Source organism: Narcine bancroftii, chromosome 3 (assembly GCF_036971445.1).
Source record: "Narcine bancroftii isolate sNarBan1 chromosome 3, sNarBan1.hap1, whole genome shotgun sequence".
NCBI lineage: Eukaryota > Metazoa > Chordata > Chondrichthyes > Torpediniformes > Narcinidae > Narcine > Narcine bancroftii.
Genome location: NC_091471.1, coordinates 4430342 through 4448081, shown reverse-complemented (window position 1 = coordinate 4448081; position 17740 = coordinate 4430342). Strand labels below are relative to the sequence as shown.

General features: G+C 41.6%; 1 protein-coding gene across 4 annotated transcripts in view; it reads left to right on the top strand.

Moving 5' to 3' along the window:
• The first annotated feature begins 6528 nt into the window (after nucleotides 1-6528).
• The window catches only part of LOC138756945 (sideroflexin-5-like), a 309487-nt gene continuing 298275 nt past the window's right edge, over nucleotides 6529-17740 (top strand). For 2 of the 4 annotated variants that reach the window (XM_069923412.1, XM_069923410.1), the window contains exon 1: nucleotides 6529-6757. In XM_069923412.1, the coding sequence (XP_069779513.1) occupies nucleotides 6707-6757 (51 nt within the window). In that variant the 5' untranslated portion in view covers nucleotides 6529-6706. The remainder of the gene's footprint in view (nucleotides 6758-17740) is intronic. The other 2 variants (XM_069923411.1, XM_069923409.1) reach the window with 2 other exon arrangements.

The window sequence follows — 17740 nt, the reverse complement described above, 5'->3', positions numbered from 1 at the left end:
TGCGTCTTTTTTTTGATAAATCCAGTTTGGTCTAGATTTACCATGTTCGGTACATACTCTGCTAATCTGTTTGCTAATAGTTTAGCTATTATCTTATAATCTGTGTTAAGTAAAGATATTGGTCTATATGACGCTGGTGTGAGTGCATCTTTCCCTTGCTTTAGTATTACTGTAATTATTGCTGTTTTACATGAATCTGGTAAGCTTTGTGTTTTATCAATCTGGTTGATTACTTCCCGGAGGGGCGGAATTAATAAGTCTTTAAATGTTTTATAGAATTCTATTGGGAATCCATCCTCTCCTGGTGTCTTATTATTTGGTCATTTTTTTATTATCTCTTGTATTTCTACTATTCCAAATGGCTCTGTTAATTTATTTTGTTCCTCTATTTGTAGTTTTGGTAGTTCAATTTTAGTTAAAAATTCATCTATTTTCCCTTCTTTCCCTTCGTTTTCAGTTCGGTATAATTGTTCATAGAATTCTCTAAAGTTTTCCTTAATTTCTTTTGGATTATATGTAATTTGTTTGTCTTTTTTCCTTGATGCCAATACCATTTTCTTAGCTTGTTCTGTCTTAAGCTGCCATGCTAAGATTTTGTGCGTTTTTTCATCTAGTTCATAATATTTCTGTTTTGTCTTCATTATATTCTTCTCCACCTTATATGTTTGTAGTGTTTCATATTTTATTTTTTTATCCGCCAATTGTATCTTCCTTCATTGCTAATTCTTTTTCTATATTTACTATTTCCCTTTCCAACTGCTCTGTTTCCTGATTATAGTCCTTTTTCATCTTGGTTACATAATTTATTATTTGCCCTCTAATGAATGGTTTCATTGCATCCCATAGTATAAACTTATCTTTCACTGATTTTGTATTTATTCCAAAATACATTTTAATTTGTCTTTCAATAAATTCTCTAAAATCCTGCCTTTTAAGTAACATGGGGTTTAATCTCCATCTATACATTCTTGGAGGGATGTCCTCTAACTTTATTGTCAATATTAAGGATGAATGGTCCGATAGTATTCTAGCTTTATATTCTGTTTTTATTACTCTATCTTGCATATGAGCTAATAACAAAAATAGGTCTATTCTTGAGTATGTTTTATGTCTAGCCGAGTAATATGAATATTCCTTTTCCTTTGGGTGTTGTTTCCTCCATATATCCAAAAGTTGCATTTCTTCCATCGATTTAATTATAAATTTGGTTACTTTGTTCTTTCTGTTAATTTTTTTCCCAGATTTGTCCATATTTGAATCCAAATTCAGGTTGAAATCCCCTCCTATTAATATGTTCCCTTGCGTATCTGCTATCTTCAAAAAGATATCTTGCATAAACTTTTGATCTTCTTTGTTAGGTGAATATACATTGAGTAGATTCCAAAACTCCGAATATATCTGACATTTTATCATTACATATCTCCCTGCTGGATCTATTATTTCCTCTTCTATTTTAAATGGCACATTTTTACTAATTAATATAGCTACTCCTCTTGCTTTTGAATTATACGATGCTGCTGTTACGTGTCCTACCCAATCTCTCTTTAATTTCTTGTGCTCCAATTCAGTTAAATGTGTTTCTTGCACAAATGCTATATCAATTTTTTCTTTCTTCAGTAAATTTAGCAGTTTCTTCCTTTTAATTTGGTTATGTATTCCATTAATATTTAAAGTCATATAGTTCAACGTAGCCATTTTATACTTTGTTTATCTTCCCTTTCCGTTTCTCCATCATTACCTTTCCTTCTTATCCATTTCTGTTTTCTTGTTTTGAACCCTTTATAAGACAACATTCCTAAAACATCCAACATTTTCCTTATTCTCCTATTTTAAACTTCTTTAGCCCCAATCTCCCCTTCCCCTCCTGAGTTGTCCTTTATCCCTTGTCGGACAACCACATCTCCCCTCTCCATTTGGATTTGTGAATTCACTCGCAAGCGTCAGCTGATTTTGCAGTGACCGTAACTCCTCCCCACCCAGCCCCCCCAGAAAAGATTTCACTTTTCATATGTAACAAAGGTCACTCTTTTAATTCCCTACTTATTCCCTCTATTCCATTTCCTTCCCTTATTAATTCTTGTCTATACTCTCTATATTTTCCTCTAAATACGGATACATTCATGTATGCACACTATACATATACACACATATACCTCTTTACCCACATACATATAGATCGTGGTCATTTTTACTCTTATTACATGTCTTCATCTCTCTGTTTGTTTTGTAGTTGTTCTGCAAATTTCCTTGCTTCCTCTGGATCCGAGAATAGTTTTTTTCCATAAGATCGTTTTCGCTGTATTGAACTCCTTCCTCTTCTTCAGGAGTTCAAAACTTATGTGTCTTTTTAGTTCGCAGTCTTTTGTACTCTCGTTACACGTCTTCATCTCTCAGTCTATTTTGTAATTCTTCTGCAAATTTTTGTGCTTCCTCTGGATCCGAGAATAGTCTGTTTTGCTGTCCTGGAATAAATATTTTCAATACCGCTGGATGCTTTATTATAAATTTATACCCTTTCTTCCATAAAATCGCCTTTGCTGTATTGAACTCCTTTCTCTTCTTCAGGAGTTCAAAACTTATATCTGGATAAATGAAGATTTTTCGCCCTTTGTACTCCAGTGGCTTGTTGTCCTCTCTTACTTTTTCCATTGTTTTCTCCAGTACCTTTTCTCTTTTAGTATATCTTAGGAATTTTACTAAAATAGATCTTGGCTTTTGTTGTGGTTGTGGTTTAAAGGCCAATGCTCTATGTGCCCTTTCTATTTCCATTTCTTGCTGTAGTTCTGGACATCCTAGGATCCTAGGGATCCAATCTTTTTATAAACTCTCTCATATTCTTGCCTTATTCATCTTCCTTAAGGCCCACTATCTTTATGTTATTTCTTCTGTTATAATTTTCCATTATTTCTATTTTCTGAGCTAACAGCTCTTGTGTCTCTTTAACTTTTTTATTAGATTCCTCTAATTTCTTTTTTAAGTCCTCTACCTCCATTTCTACTGCTGCTTCTCGTTCTTCCACCTTGTCCATTCTTTTTCCCATTTCTGATAAGGTCATATCTATTTTATTCATTTTCTCTTCTGTATTGTTTATTCTTCTTCTTAAATCATTAAATTCTTGCACTTGCCATTCTTTAAATGACTCCATGTATTCTTTAATAAGAGAAAGTATATCCTTTGTCTTGCCTTTCCCTTCTTCTTCTATTTCACTGTACTCTTCCTCTTCTTCTTCCTCTGGGTTGGCCATCTGTTGTTTCTTTGTTGCCCTTTCCTTCTCTTCTTTCTTGTTTCCATTGTCTTCTATGTTCTCCTCTTGCTGCAGCTGTTCTGCAGCTGTCATTGCCGGCTGTGGAGATCGACTCCCCAGCTGGTCACCCCTCCCGTCGGTGTGCTTTTTGCATGCGCAGTTGCGCACTTTTACTCGGCTCAGCAAGCCATTTTTGTAGTCCACTTTCTACCGACCTGAGGGAGCGGGTTTCTCTCTCCACCACGGGCCTCTTCGAGCAGGTAAGGCCTTCTCCTTCTTCTTCCGTTGTCTTCTCTTCCTCTCTTCTTACCATTGGTTTCGATTTTTCTTTTTTCGTCGCCATCTTCTTTCCACCTTTATACTCACTTTACTTTAATTTTTATTTTTGTGCCCTTGTGTTTTCCTTTGTTTTTTCCGACTTTTCTGGAGAGGGCTGGAGTTCACCGTCCGGCCACTACTCCATCACGTGACTCCTCCGGTGGGCCTGTTTCATTAAATGACTGAAAACCTGAGGATTTGTTGTTTGTTTTCAGTTGAAAGTGCAAGGTCAGACAATAGAGCAGCAGAAGTCTGGGTGACCAGGAGCACAGAATTTGGCCAGTTGGCGTAAGCAAGTTCAAGAGGTAACAGAACACAGCAGCAGATGAGGTGAGGATAAACAGAGCCTGTCCATTTCACTGAGCTCAACTCTAAGTTACGAATGTGCTGGAGAAACTGAGCAGACACGCAGCATCTATAGAAGTCAGAATCAGAACTTATTGTCAAGAACATGTCATGAAATTCATTGTTTTGCGCAGCATCACAGTGTAAACAAACTACCTTAACTTGCAAGAAAAAGTAAGGCAGTGGGCTAAGCACACCATGTCTCCAAACTTTCATATTTGTTTATTGCACTCGATCCCAGCATCTGCAAACTTTCTCTTTTTTAACTCAACTTCAAGTCACACTCCTTCAGGTTCACAGTTTCCAAATCCCTGGATTGGTGGGAGTATGTGATATTTCCAATGCTGTTTCCTATTTACACATTCTTCCTTGGTGTTATGGTCCAGCAGCCAAACTAATTGGGTGTAAAACCCCTCTTCGACTTTTTTTTGGATTCCATTCCAAGTTCTTGAAAACCCTGGTAAATTTCTACAGATGTGTGGTGTAAATGGTGCTGACCAGCTGCATCACGATCTGATATGGGGACAGCAATACCCCTGAGCGTAAAGCCCTGCAAAATGTACACAGCCCAGGACATTAAAGGTTTTATTTGTTTAAATGTGTATGTGGAGTCAGTTTTTTTTTGCACTCCCATTAAACACCAACAAAAACCTTGCACTTAATGTCCCCAAAACTAAGGAGCTGACTGTTGGCTTCAGGAAGGGAAAGCCAGTGGAGTACGATCCAGTGATCATTGGGGGATCAGACGTGGAGAAGGTGAGCAAATTTAAGTTCTTGTGAGTAACTATCTCAGAGGATGTTTCCTGGACTGAACACACCAATGGCATCGTGAATAAAGCATGTCAACACCTCAGGAGTTTCCAGAAGTTTGGTATTGAAATTTTCTGCAGATGGGTGGTGGAATGTGTGCTGACCGACTGCATCTTTGTTGGGTATGGGGACAAGGATATCCCTGAGCGTAAAGCCTTCCAAAAAGTAGTGGACACAGCCCAGGACATCACAGGCAACACCCTTCCCACCACCGAGAACATCTACGGGGAACACTGCCGTCGGAGAGCAGCAGCAATCCTCGAGGATCCGCGCCACCCCAGCACTGCTGCCGTCAGGAAAGGGGTATAGGGGCCACAAGACTCGCACCTCCAGGTTAAGGAACAGTTGCTCCCCCTCCACCATCAGACTCTTCAACGACAAAACTCAATCAGGGACTCATTTAAGGCCTCTCATCCCGAACCATTCCTGATGAGACTATAAACCAGGATCTGGAACAAGAACCTGGAATGGGCGGAGCTCACTCAGTAACAACCCATGAATCAAAAAGTTAGGTTGCAGGTGCAGCAGGTTATTAAGAAGGCAAATGGAATGTTGGCCTTCATCGCTAGAGGAATTGAATTCAGGAGTAGGAAGGTCATGTTGCAACTGTATAAGGTACTGGTGAGACCGCACCTGGAGTACTGTGTCCAGTTCTGGTCTCCATATTTGAGGAAGGATATACTGGCTTTGGAGACGGTCCAGAGGAGGTTTACTAGGTTGATCCCTGGGATGAAGGGGTTGACTTAGGATGAAAGATTAAATCGTCTAGGATTGTATTCGCTCGAGTACAGAAGAATGAGAGGAGATCTTATAGAAACATATAGGATTATGAAGGGCATGGATAGGATAGATGTAGGAAGGTTTTTTAAGCTGGCCGGGGAAACCAAAACGAGAGGACACAGTCTCAAGATTCGGGGGAGTAGATTTAGGACAGAGATGAGGAAAAGTAGTTTTTCCCAGAGAGTAGTGAATGTTTGGAATTCTCTATCCAGGGAAGTGGTTGAGGCTGCCTCATTAAACATATTTAAAATTCGGTTAGATAAATTTTTTACATGATAGAGGAATTAGGGGATATGGGGAGAAGGCAGGTAGGTGGAGTTAAGTCATAAATTAGATCACCCATGATCGTATTGAATAGCAGAGCAGGCTCGATGGGCCATTTTTGGCCTCCTCCTGTTCCTACTTCTTATGTTCCTAAATGGCTACAAACCCCGAGACCAGGGATGGCGCGTCCTTTCAACCTGAAGCCCCCCCAAGCAGCATCCCAAGCATCCACTTCCACCAATGGCTGCTACAGAACACGTTTCGGGCGCAAAATACAGGGATTAAACTGGGGGGGACTGTTCAGTGCTGATAATTGTTGTAATGTGCGACACCGACATGGATCGAGGTATGTGAAAGAGGTTAGCCCAGAAAGGGGAGGTAGACAGCCGCTTCTATTGGGCTGCCCGCACCCGCTGCAGCCACTGTGGTCGCTACGATGGTATTGCGCGTGCGTGAGTCCCCGCGAAGCGCGCTCGGTTGGTGGCGGACGCCATTTCCAGGGGCTCTTGTTGATTCATCGGAGGTTGTCGTTTTGGGCATCAGCAAACACACTTTACTGATTTTTACTCCTCTCTGTATTGCTCAGTTTGTTTCCACTTTTAAAATTTGTTCATTGAGGTCGTTTTTTTTTTGCACTGCCAGTAAATTCTCCTGAAGTTTGGCTGTGGGGTCACGTGTGTCACGTCTGGACAAGTCTGAAAGGTGGATGGATCCGTTCATTCAACACTGCGCATGGGCGGGACCATGGAGCATGACGGGAAGTGTCGTGTCCTGCACAAATTGCGACTGCGCCTGCATTTCCTGAGAGACCTCGCAGGTGAAACTACAGCTCCCGACAGCGACCGGGGCTCACTTCCGGCCAGCCGCTCACCTGGGAGGCGCCAAATTCCCGGGCGAACCGATCCTTGACCTTGGAGAGGGTGGGAGAAGGAGGTGAGACGAGCGATGGCAGCGGAGTATCCACCGTTCGTGTTGGGGAGAGCGCGGTTCGATCAGGTACGATCGGCGCGGACCACCGAGGGAGTCGTCGAACACCCCCGACCCCGACCCACCCGAGCCACGTGACGTTCAGCCCGCAATTCCAAAAAAAAACGGTCGAGCCAAACCCGCCCTTTCGATCGCCTCATTGGGCGAGGCTGCTGCCTCTCCCTCCTCGCCTCGCTGCTGATTGGTTAGGGCACCTGTCCATCATTAAAGGGCTCTGCTGCTGGTGTTGGGTCAAATTAAAAGGGCGACTATTGTCACGTGTTCCAGGGGAGAGATTGTTGGGAGAGCAGTCCAGCCAGACTTCCCAGCCAGAGTACCAACACGATAGAGAAGAGAAGTGCTGAATTACAGTGCGTCCAGACCTAAGTCAACACAATTTTAATATTTTGGCTAAAAACACAATGCTGGAGAAACAGTGTCCTTGATATCGCAGACGACTTGGGCTTGAGCCCTTCATCAAAGATTGAACAAATTCCGGGCAGGACCCTGGAATAAAATAGGTGGGGGGGGGGGAGGGTAGGGGGAGGAGGAGGTTATTCAGGATAGGAACGTTCTGCCAGGCAGAGGAAGGGGGACTGGCTAGGTCCCTTGGCCCTTCCTCTGCTGCGGCAGGAAGTGCCTCACTTGTGCTCACCCCTCCCTCACCACCAGTTGCATCCCCAAACAGCCTTTCCAAGGGAAGTAAGTCAGCCTGAAGAAAACTGAGGTCCTCCATCAACCAGCTCCCCACCATGACCACCAGCCCCCCCACATCTCCATCGGGCACACAGAACTCAAAACGGTCAACCAGTTTACCTACCTCGGCTGCACCATTTCATCGGATGCAAGGATCGACAACGAGATAGACAACAGACTCGCCAAGGCAAATAGCGCCTTTGGAAGACTACACAAAAGAGTCTGGAAAAACAACCACCTGAACAAACACACAAAGATCAGCATGTACAGAGCCATTGTCATACCCACGCTCCTGTTCGTCTATGAATCTTGAGTCCTCTACCGGCATCATCTACAGCTCCGAGAATGCTTCCATCCTCAACATCCATTGGAATCACCAATATCGAAGTACTCGAGCTAACAGAGTCCGCAAGCATCGAATCCATGCTGCTGAAGACCCAACTGCTCTGGGTGGGTCACGTCTCCAGAATGGAGGACCATCGCCTTCCCAAGATTGTGTTATATGGGGAGCTCTCCACTGGCCACCGAGACAGAGGTGCACCAAAGAAGAGGTACAAGGACTGCTTAAAGAAATCTCTTGGTGCCTGCCACATTGACCTCTGCCAGTGGGCTGATATCGCCTCCAACCGTGCATCTTGGCGCCTCACAGTTCGGCGGGCAGCAACCTCCTTTGAAGAAGACCGCAGAGCCCACCTCACTGACAAAAGGCAAAGGAGGAAAAACCCAACACCCAACCCCAACCAACCAATTTTCCCTTGCAACCGCTGCAACCATGCCTGCCTGTCCCGCATCGGACTTGTCAGTCACCAACGAGCCTGCAGCAGACGTGGACATACCCCTCCATAAATCTTCGTCTGCGAAGCCAAGCCAAAGAAGAAGAACACTTCACTTGTGATTCTGTGGGAGTCACTTACTGCAGCTGGTGTTCCTATTGTGGCCTTATCTTCGTCGGAGAGACTGGATGCAGACTGGGAGATCGCTTCGTTGAGCACCTTCGCTCTGTTCGCATCAATGACAGGAATCTTCTAGTGGTCGACCAATTAAATTCTGCTCCCTACGTTGTGTCTGTCTCATTCACCTAATTTTCCAACTGGACACTCTCCAACCAGATGGCATTAACATCGACTTCTACTGTTTCTGCTCCCCCCCCCTTCCCTCTTTTTCAGTCTTCAATTCTCCAGTTCTCCACCCCCTTTCCTCTTTCTCAGTCTTCATTTCTCTAGCTCTCCACCCCCTTCCCTCTTTCTCAGTCTTCATTTCTCCAGCTCTCTACCCCTTCCCTCTTTCTCAGTCTTCATTTCTCCAGCTCTCCACCCCCTTCCCTCTCCATTCACAGAACCATCCCCCTTCCCTTCCTTATACACCTATCACCTCCTGCTTTTGGGACAGTGCTCCTCCTCATGCACCTCCCACCCCAACAATTCGTTCAGGCGCCTGTCTACATTTTACTCATGATGAAGGATTCAAGCCTGAAACATTGGTTATGCATCTTTATCTTTGCAATATAAGGTACACTTTTGACCTACTGAATTTCCCCAGCTTTGTGTTTTTACTTCAATCACATTGTCTGCAGACTTTCGTGTTTTACTGTAATATTTTGGGATTCATTCAGGAGTCTGATAATGAAATTGTAAGGAGTTTGTGTGTTCTCTCCATGTCTCTTGGGTTTCATCTGGGCGTCTGTTATCGTTCAAAGATGAACGAGGTTAGTAGGTTACGTAGCACTTGAGGCACCTGACAAAGACTGGCCAAAGACAGCATGCTTTCTGTAAGGTAAATCTTGAATGATAAACCTGCAGGATTTCTCTGAAGAAGTGACAAACAGGCCATGGATTTTTAGAAGTCCTTTTAAAAAAAAATTGAGAAATTCAGCAGGGCAACAGGTCCTTTTGCAGTCAATCGGATACCTTTTGAGATGAAAGAAACGTGGTGGCCGTGTGAGGGTTTGACATGCGTAATGTGATAATGAGTAACAATTACTTTCTGAGTGATGTTCGTTCTGAATGACTTTTGACCAAGCTGCCAAGAAGGGCTTCACTGCTCTTCAGGTTAATGGTCATGGACCATTTATTCAAAATAATGTTAAGGAACCTTTTGCATTTCTAGAGTTTTACTGCACAGAAACAGGTCCAGAGGTCCAGATTGTTCATGCCAAACAAGGTGCCCTCCTACTTAAGCCCATTAAACACTCTGCCCATACCTCTCCAATCCCTTCCCATCCATGTCGTTAACCAAGTGTTTTAAATTTAAATTAGACATACAGCGCAGTAAAAAGGCCCTTCCAGCCCATGAGCCTGTGGAGTCCAAATACCCCAATATATTTTGAAGGGTGGGAGGAAACCGGAGCATTTGGAGAAAACCCACACAGACACAGAGAGAACGTACAAACTTCCTACAGACAGCGCTGGATTTGAACCCATGTGGCTTGCACTGTAATAGCATTGTGTTAACCATGCCGTTCAAACGCAAGTATTTTATAACACCTGCCTCCACCACTTTGTCTGGTAGATTATTCCATGTGCCTACCACCCTCTGAGGGAAGAACTGTCCCCTGACATCCCTAAAAAAAATCTTGGGCTTTTCCCTTTGGAATGTAGAAGAATGAGAGGGGTCTGAAAGATTATGGGGCATTGATAAGATGGTCAGCCAGCACCATTTTCCCAGGGTAGGAGTAGCAAGCATCCATCTGTATGAAGTGAAGGGAGGGAAGTATAGGGGAGACATCAGGGATAAGTTTTTTTTTCACATAGAGTTGTGGGGGCCTGGAATTCATTGGTGGGGGGGGGTGTGGAGGTAAAACAATAGGGGTATTAAGAGACTCTTAGGCATGTGTGGATGAAAGAAAAATAGAGGGTTACAGGACAGAGAGGGATTAGTTTTTTTTTAGGTATATATGGGTTGGCACAATATCGTGGACTGAAGGGGCTTTGCTGTCGTGTTCTGTTTTAAATCTTCCTCCCTCCTCTGTGGGGAGGGGGAGAAATAAAGGGGCAATATTTTGACAACTCAACCATAGAAAAATTCTCACTATCCAGCACTGCAATGCTGTAACTTTCCAAGGAAATAATTCAAAAGAATGAAAAGAAGAGCAATGGCTTTTTGTCAATAATTGATAAAAATAGCGAAAAGAAGAGGCATGCCTGTGCAGCGAGTTTATTAAATGGTGTGCTTCCAATCTCTTCTGAGGAATGGCATTCTTGCTTGGTCGAGAAATGTGAAAAGTAGAATGAAACATTTCCTGATTGTGGATTTCAGGAGCGAGTCAGGAGAACTCGAACCAGTCCTCATCGAGGGGACCACAGCGGAGAGGGTCAAATTCCTTTCTCTTTTTAAAATATTTTTATTGAGCTTGACATAATAGTCCCTTATACAAGGTGTATTGATAAAGCAAAGCGAAATGATATACATATCCTTTAAAATAAATGCACAATACAACAAATTTAAAATTTCATTCATAATTGTTAAACGTCATTATTTGTTAAAATTATTATGTGTATAGATCAGTTCAATAATAATAATATACCAATCCTCATTATACCTTGATATAATATCTTTTTTAAACTTTATTTAAAATTTTCAAGAAAAAACTTATACAAAGTCCATAATATAAAAATGAAAACTACAACTAACCCACCCCCCTCCACCCACCCTCAGCAAACTCCACAGGAAAGCATACAAAAAAAACACCGTAAAAGAGCAATTTAAGATATTACTAAACTCGTACATTTCAAATAAGGCGACCACATCTTAATAAAAAAGTCATAATTATCATGCAAGTTGTATGTTATTTTCTCCATATAAATACAGGATCTCGACTCATTATTGCCAACGAGTTACATTTACCTCAACCTCATCTTTCCATGAAGTTGCGACACATTTACGTGCTACAGCCAATGCTAGACGAGGAAATGCTGTCTGAAACTTGTCCAACCCCAAATCAGTAAATGGGGCAATACAACCCAACAAAAAAATGTTTGGATCCAGCAAAAATTGGATCTTAATCAATTTTTGAAGAAATTCCCAAATTTTTTGCCAAAATGGTTGAACCTGATCACAAAGCCAAACTGAATGTAAAAATGTTCCTCCACATAGTCCACATCTAAAACACAGTTCTGAATTTCTAAATCCGTATTTTCTCAGGGGTCAGATTCAACTGATGCAAAAAATTATAATTCACCATACTGTATTTTACATTAAGCAATTTAGTCACTCCATCAAAACTCATCATCTCCCAATCGGCCTGATTAATATCGCAAATTAAGTCATTTTCCCATTTAATTCTAGATTTATCTAAATTTATTTTATCCATAGTATCTTGCAACAATACATACATTTCAGAAATAAAACCCTTATTTGATGAATGAGAAATCAAAAACTCAAATTTTGTAAACTTAGGAATTTTCATTTCTCTTCCAAAATGATCTTTCACTAATGTTCTAATTTGATTAGAATTCACTGAAATTCCAAATTTCTCTCTAAGTTGATGAAACAATAAAAATTTACGCTCTTCAAAACAATCCTGCAACAACTTCATTCCTTTAATCTGCCATTCTCTTAAAAATCTATTATTCAACGAAAAAGGAATCAATTTATTTTGATATATGGGACCCTGAACCGATAATTTACCTTTCGTACCTATCAATAAATTCCTTTTAGTCCAAATCTCTAAAAAATGGTCCATTATATCTCTGTAATAAAACAGAATTCCACTTAATTATAGAATGGTGCGAATAAGGTTCTGAAATACCAGCCAATTCTACCCGAGCCCAACGAGGAGGATACAAAACATCCATCATACGATTAATAAATCTTAATTGAGCTGCTTCATAATAATTTTGAAAATGAGGCAATTGTAATCGTCCAAAGGCATATTTCCAAGTCAATTTACGTATCGCTACTCTAGCTAATTTCCCCTTCCATAAAAATTCTCATACTACTTTATTTAAGTCCTGAAAAAAAGATTTCGAAAGTAGACAAGGAATCGACTGTAAAAGATAGTGAATTCGCGGAAAAACGTTCATCTTAATGCAATTTACTCAACCTTCTCATGACAAAGGTAAATCCTTCTCCTTAATCAAATAGCCTTAATCTTTCTCATTAACGGTACATAATTTAAATTATACAATGATTGATTTTTACATCAATCAATGTACCCAAATACTTGACTTTATCAGTTCAACAAAATTTAGTAATTTGTCTACACTGATCATAATTTACATCAGAAATTGGTAATATTTCACTTTTATCCCAATTCACCTTCTTTGGCTTGGCTTCGCGGACGAAGATTTATGGAGGGGTATGTCCACGTCTGCTGCAGGCTCGTTGGTAACTGACAAGTCCAATGCAGGACAGGCAGGCACGGTTGCAGCGGTTGCAAGGGAAAATTGGTAGGTTGGGGTTGGGTGTTGGGTTTTTGCTCCTTTGTCTTTTGTCAGTGAGGTGGGCTCTGCGGTCTTCTTCAAAGGAGGTTGCTGCCCGCCTAACTGTGAGGCGCCAAGATGCACAGTTGGAGGCAATATCAGCCCACTGGCAGTGGTCAATGTGGCAGGCACCAAGAGATTTCTTTAAGTAGTCCTTGTACCTCTTCTTTGGTGCACCTCTGTCTTGGTGGCCAGTGGAGAGCTCGCCATGTAACACGATCTTGGGAAGGCGATGGTCCTCCATTCTGGAGACGTGACCCACCCAGCGCAGTTGGGTCTTCAGCAGCGTGGATTCAATGCTTGCGGACTCTGCCAGCTCGAGTACTTCGATGTTGGTGATGAAGTCATTCCAATGAATGTTGAAGATGGAGCGGAGAGAGCACTAATGGAAGCGTTCTAGGAGCCGTAGGTGATGCCGGTAGAGGACCCATGATTCGGAGCCAAACAAGAGCGTGGGTATGACAGCGGCTCTGTACACGCTGATCTTTGTGTATTTCTTCAGGTGGTTGTTTTTCCAGACTCTTTTGTGTAGTCTTCCAAAGGCGCTATTTGCCTTGGCGAGTCTGTTGTCTATCTCGTTGTCGATCCTTGCATCCGCTGAAATGGTGCAGCCGAGGTAGGTAAACTGGTTGACCGTTTTGAGTTCAGTGTGCCCGATGGAGATGTGGGGGGGCTGGTAGTCATGGTGGGGAGCTGGCTGATGGAGGACCTCAGTTTTCTTCAGGCTGACTTCCAGGCCAAACATTTTGGCAGTTTCCGCAAAACAGGACGTCAAGCGCTGAAGAGCTGGCTCTGAATGGGCAACTAAAGCGGCATGGTCTGCAAAGAGTAGTTCACGGACAAGTTTCTCTTGTGTCTTGATGTGAGCGTGCAGGCGCCTCAGATTGAAGAGACTGCCATCCGTGCGGTACCGGATGTAAACAGCATCTTCATTGTTGAGGTCTTTCATGGCTTGTTTCAGCATCATGCTGAAGAAGATTGAAAAGAGGGATGGTGCAAGAACGCAGCCTTGCTTCACACCGTTGTCAATGGAGAAGGGTTCAGAGAGCTCATTGCTGTATCTGACCCAACCTGGTTGGCTTTCGTGCAGTTGGATAACCATGTTGAGGAACTTGTATCCTGACAATACACCATATTGTCTAAACAGTCTTGGAAATAAATTAAAGATCGTTCCAGATTAGTTGAATATATCAAAACATCATCAGCAAATAAATTAATCTTATATTCATCATCTGCTATCCTTAGGAACATAGGAAGTAGGAACAGGAGGAGGCCAAAAATGGCCCATCGAGCCTGCTCCACCATTCAATACGATCATGGCTGATCTAATTTATGACCTAACTCCACTTACCTGCCTTCTCCCCATATCCTCTAATTCCTCTATCATGTAAAAATTTATCTAACCGAATTTTAAATATGTTTAATGAGGCAGCCTCAACCACTTCCCTGGATAGAGAATTCCAAACATTCACTACTCTCTGGGAAAAACTATTTTTCCTCATCTCTGTCCTAAATCTACTCCCCCGAATCTTGAGACTGTGTCCTCTTGTTTTAGTTTCCCCGACCAGCTCAAAAAACCTTCCTACATCTATCCTATCCATACCCTTCATAATCCTATATGTTTCTATAAGATCTCCTCTCATTCTTCTGAACTCGAGCGAATACAATCCTAGACGATTTAATCTTTCATCATGTCAACCCCTTCATCCCAGGGATCAACCTAGTAAACTTGCTCTGGACCGTCTCCAAAGCCAGTATATCCTTCCTCAAATATGGAGACCAGAATTGGACACAGTACTCCAGGTGCGGTCTCACCAGTACCTTATACAGTTGCAACATTACCTCCCTATTCCTGAATTCAATTCCTCTAGCGATGAAGGCCAACATTCTATTTGCCTTCTTAATAACCTGCTGCACCTGCAACCTAACATTTTGCGATTCATGCACAAGCCCTCCCAAGTCCCTATGCACAACAGCATGCTGTAGTTTTTCACCCTTTAAATAATATTCAGCTCTTTTATTTTTCTTGCCAAAGTGGATAACCTCACACTTATTAACATTATACTCCATCTGCCAGACCTTTGCCCACTCATCCAGCTTAACTCTATCCCTCTGCAGACTCTCCACGTCCTCATTACAATTTGCTCTTCCACTCAATTTGGTGTCATCCGCAAACTTGGCTACAGCACATTTTGTCCCCTCCTCCAAGTCATCAATGTAAATGATGAACAGTTGTGGGCCTAACACCGACCCCTGCGGCATCCCACTTACCACTCTCTGTCAACCTGAAAAACTCCCACTATCCCAACTCTCTGCCTCCTGTCAGACAACCAATTTTCAATCCAGGCCAATATACTTCCCCGGACTCCTCTTTCCTGTAACTTACTGAGAAGTCTCTTGCGCGGCACCTTATCAAACGCTTTCTGGAAATCCAAATATACAACATCAACCTGTTCCCCTCTATCAACCGCACCCATTATATCCTCAAAGAATCCTAACAAATTTGTCAAACAAGATCTTCCCTTTCTAAAACCATGCTGCGTCTGCCTGATTGAACCCTTACGTTCCAAAAGTTTCACTATTTCATCTTTAATGACAGCTTCAAGCATTTTTCCAACCACAAACGTCAAGCTAATTGGCCAATAATTTCCAGACTTCTGCCTACATCCCTTCTTAAAAAGTGGCGTGACATATGCTGTCTTCCAGTCTGCCAGGACCTGCCCAGAATCCAAGGAATTTTGGTCTATGACCACCAATGCATCAACTCTAACTTCTGCCATTTTCTTCAGAACCCTTGAATGCATATCATCAAGGACCAGGTGATTTGTCCGACTTAAAAAAATAAAGGCCATCAGTTTCTCTTGTACCTCTAATATTCTCATTCTGCCCTTGTAGCTTGAGCTAACAGTTCGATGACCAACGCAAATAGAGCTGGCGACAAAGGACAACTTTGGTGACTTGATATAATATCTAAAAAATGATATAATCTACGATAATCATAATTAAACCCAATAAATCCAGTTATCTAAAAGAAAAAACCTAAACTCAATACTAATCTAACCCCTCTCTCTAATCAAGGTTATAAGATGGATCAAGTCACGATCTCCAGAAGATGGGTGGATCAAAACTAGAGCATCCATATCATTTAAATCTACCAATGATTATAGTATTGTATAAGTGGGCCCCATACCTTTTCAAACGGAAACTTCTTATCTTTAACATTATACCAAATTTTCTCTAAACTACATCATATTGTGACGGAGTATATAGATATGTTTTGGGAGATAAATTTGGAAAGGTTTGTTAGAGTAGGTCACATACAAACAGATCTTATTTGAAATACTGGAGCTCTGCCCAATGCTAGACATATCTGGGCTCGGAACTTTTTCAAGAGCTTTGAAGAGTGTTCAAGAGACTTTACTAATGGATTGTTGTTTACAAAAGGCAACAGATGAAAGAGCTTGTCAGAGCCGCTGCTGTCTGGAAGAGAGCTTGCTGTTGTAAGAGGGTCATGTGGTTTTGCAAGCAGTGAGAGTCAAACAGGTTTTCCTCTTTGAGAGAGAGAGAGACACACACACACGCACACAGATAACTTGGACAGTGTTACAGCCAGCAAGAAGCAGCTGGGACTGGAACAGGACAAGCTTGCAAGCTTGTATAATTCCCCATTTTGGAAGATGGCCAGGTCAAAGCCTTTGTGGTTCATGCAAGAGGAGAGGACTGGCTGTCTAATGTTTCACTTGGAATAAGAGAAACAAAAAGGAACTCTGGTGACATGAAGGAAAGAGGTTATCATCTGGAGAACCCTGAAGGGTCAAGTTTCGTCAGCAAGACACTAGAGTGGCTGATTAAAAAGAATCAGTTGTGGATGTCCTGGAACAACAAATCTCTCTCTAAACTGACAAGAACCTTCCTGAGCGGTAACAATTTCTCTTTCAAGCACCAAAGCCTGGTGAAGTTTATAAATGTTAAATTCTGTGCACAGTCTAAGAATTGCCTGCAACCAGTGAACTTGGAGGAATGAGAAGTGAGATTGGACTGTGAATTAAAGAACTTTTCTGAACTTACATACATGTGCACTTGGAATTCGAAGGGGGTTAAGTTAGGTTAGTTAAGTCAATAGAGATAAGTTTAAGTTTGATTCTATTTTCATGTTTAAAGATAATTAAAAGCAACTTTTGTTTAAGTAACTATTTGTCTTGGTGAATCTCTATTACTGCTTGGTTTTGGGGTCCTCTGGGCTCATAACAATGTAACCACTGTGTATGAGTCGGTGACAAGTTTATCTTTCATTTCATTAAAACTGCTCGTCTGGCTATCAATGTGCTAAAAGCAAAAACTTGCTCCTGAGGTGCTAATAAAAGTTTATCTGGTTCACTTGAAAAACCAAACAGGGCAATTAAAGGGCATGGATCTATTTTCATCTTAAAAATCACTGATAAAGAATGAAAAATATTCTCCCATTATCTTCCTATTTGAGGCCATTCCCAAAACATATGAATCAGTGAGGCATCAAAAATTTTACAGTTTTCACATAATGGATCAACATCTGCATGGAAATGGGCTAATTTGAATTTAGACTTGTGTATTCTGTGTATCACCTTAAATTGTAATAAGCAGAGCCTTGCACAAAACGAGGACACATTGATCAAACTAAGAGGGGAACTCCAATCCTCATCTGAAAAAGATACTTTAAGATCACGCTCCCAATCATTTTTAATCTTAACCATTGGGGCTAATCTTAAATTCAGTAGATCAATATAAATACATGATATCAATCCTGTGTGAATAAATTGTAGATCAAAAAATATGTCAAGAATATTTGAATCTGCGATTCGAGGAAAAGCATTGAATTTAGACTGAACAAAATTCCTAATTTGCAAATATCTAAAAAAAT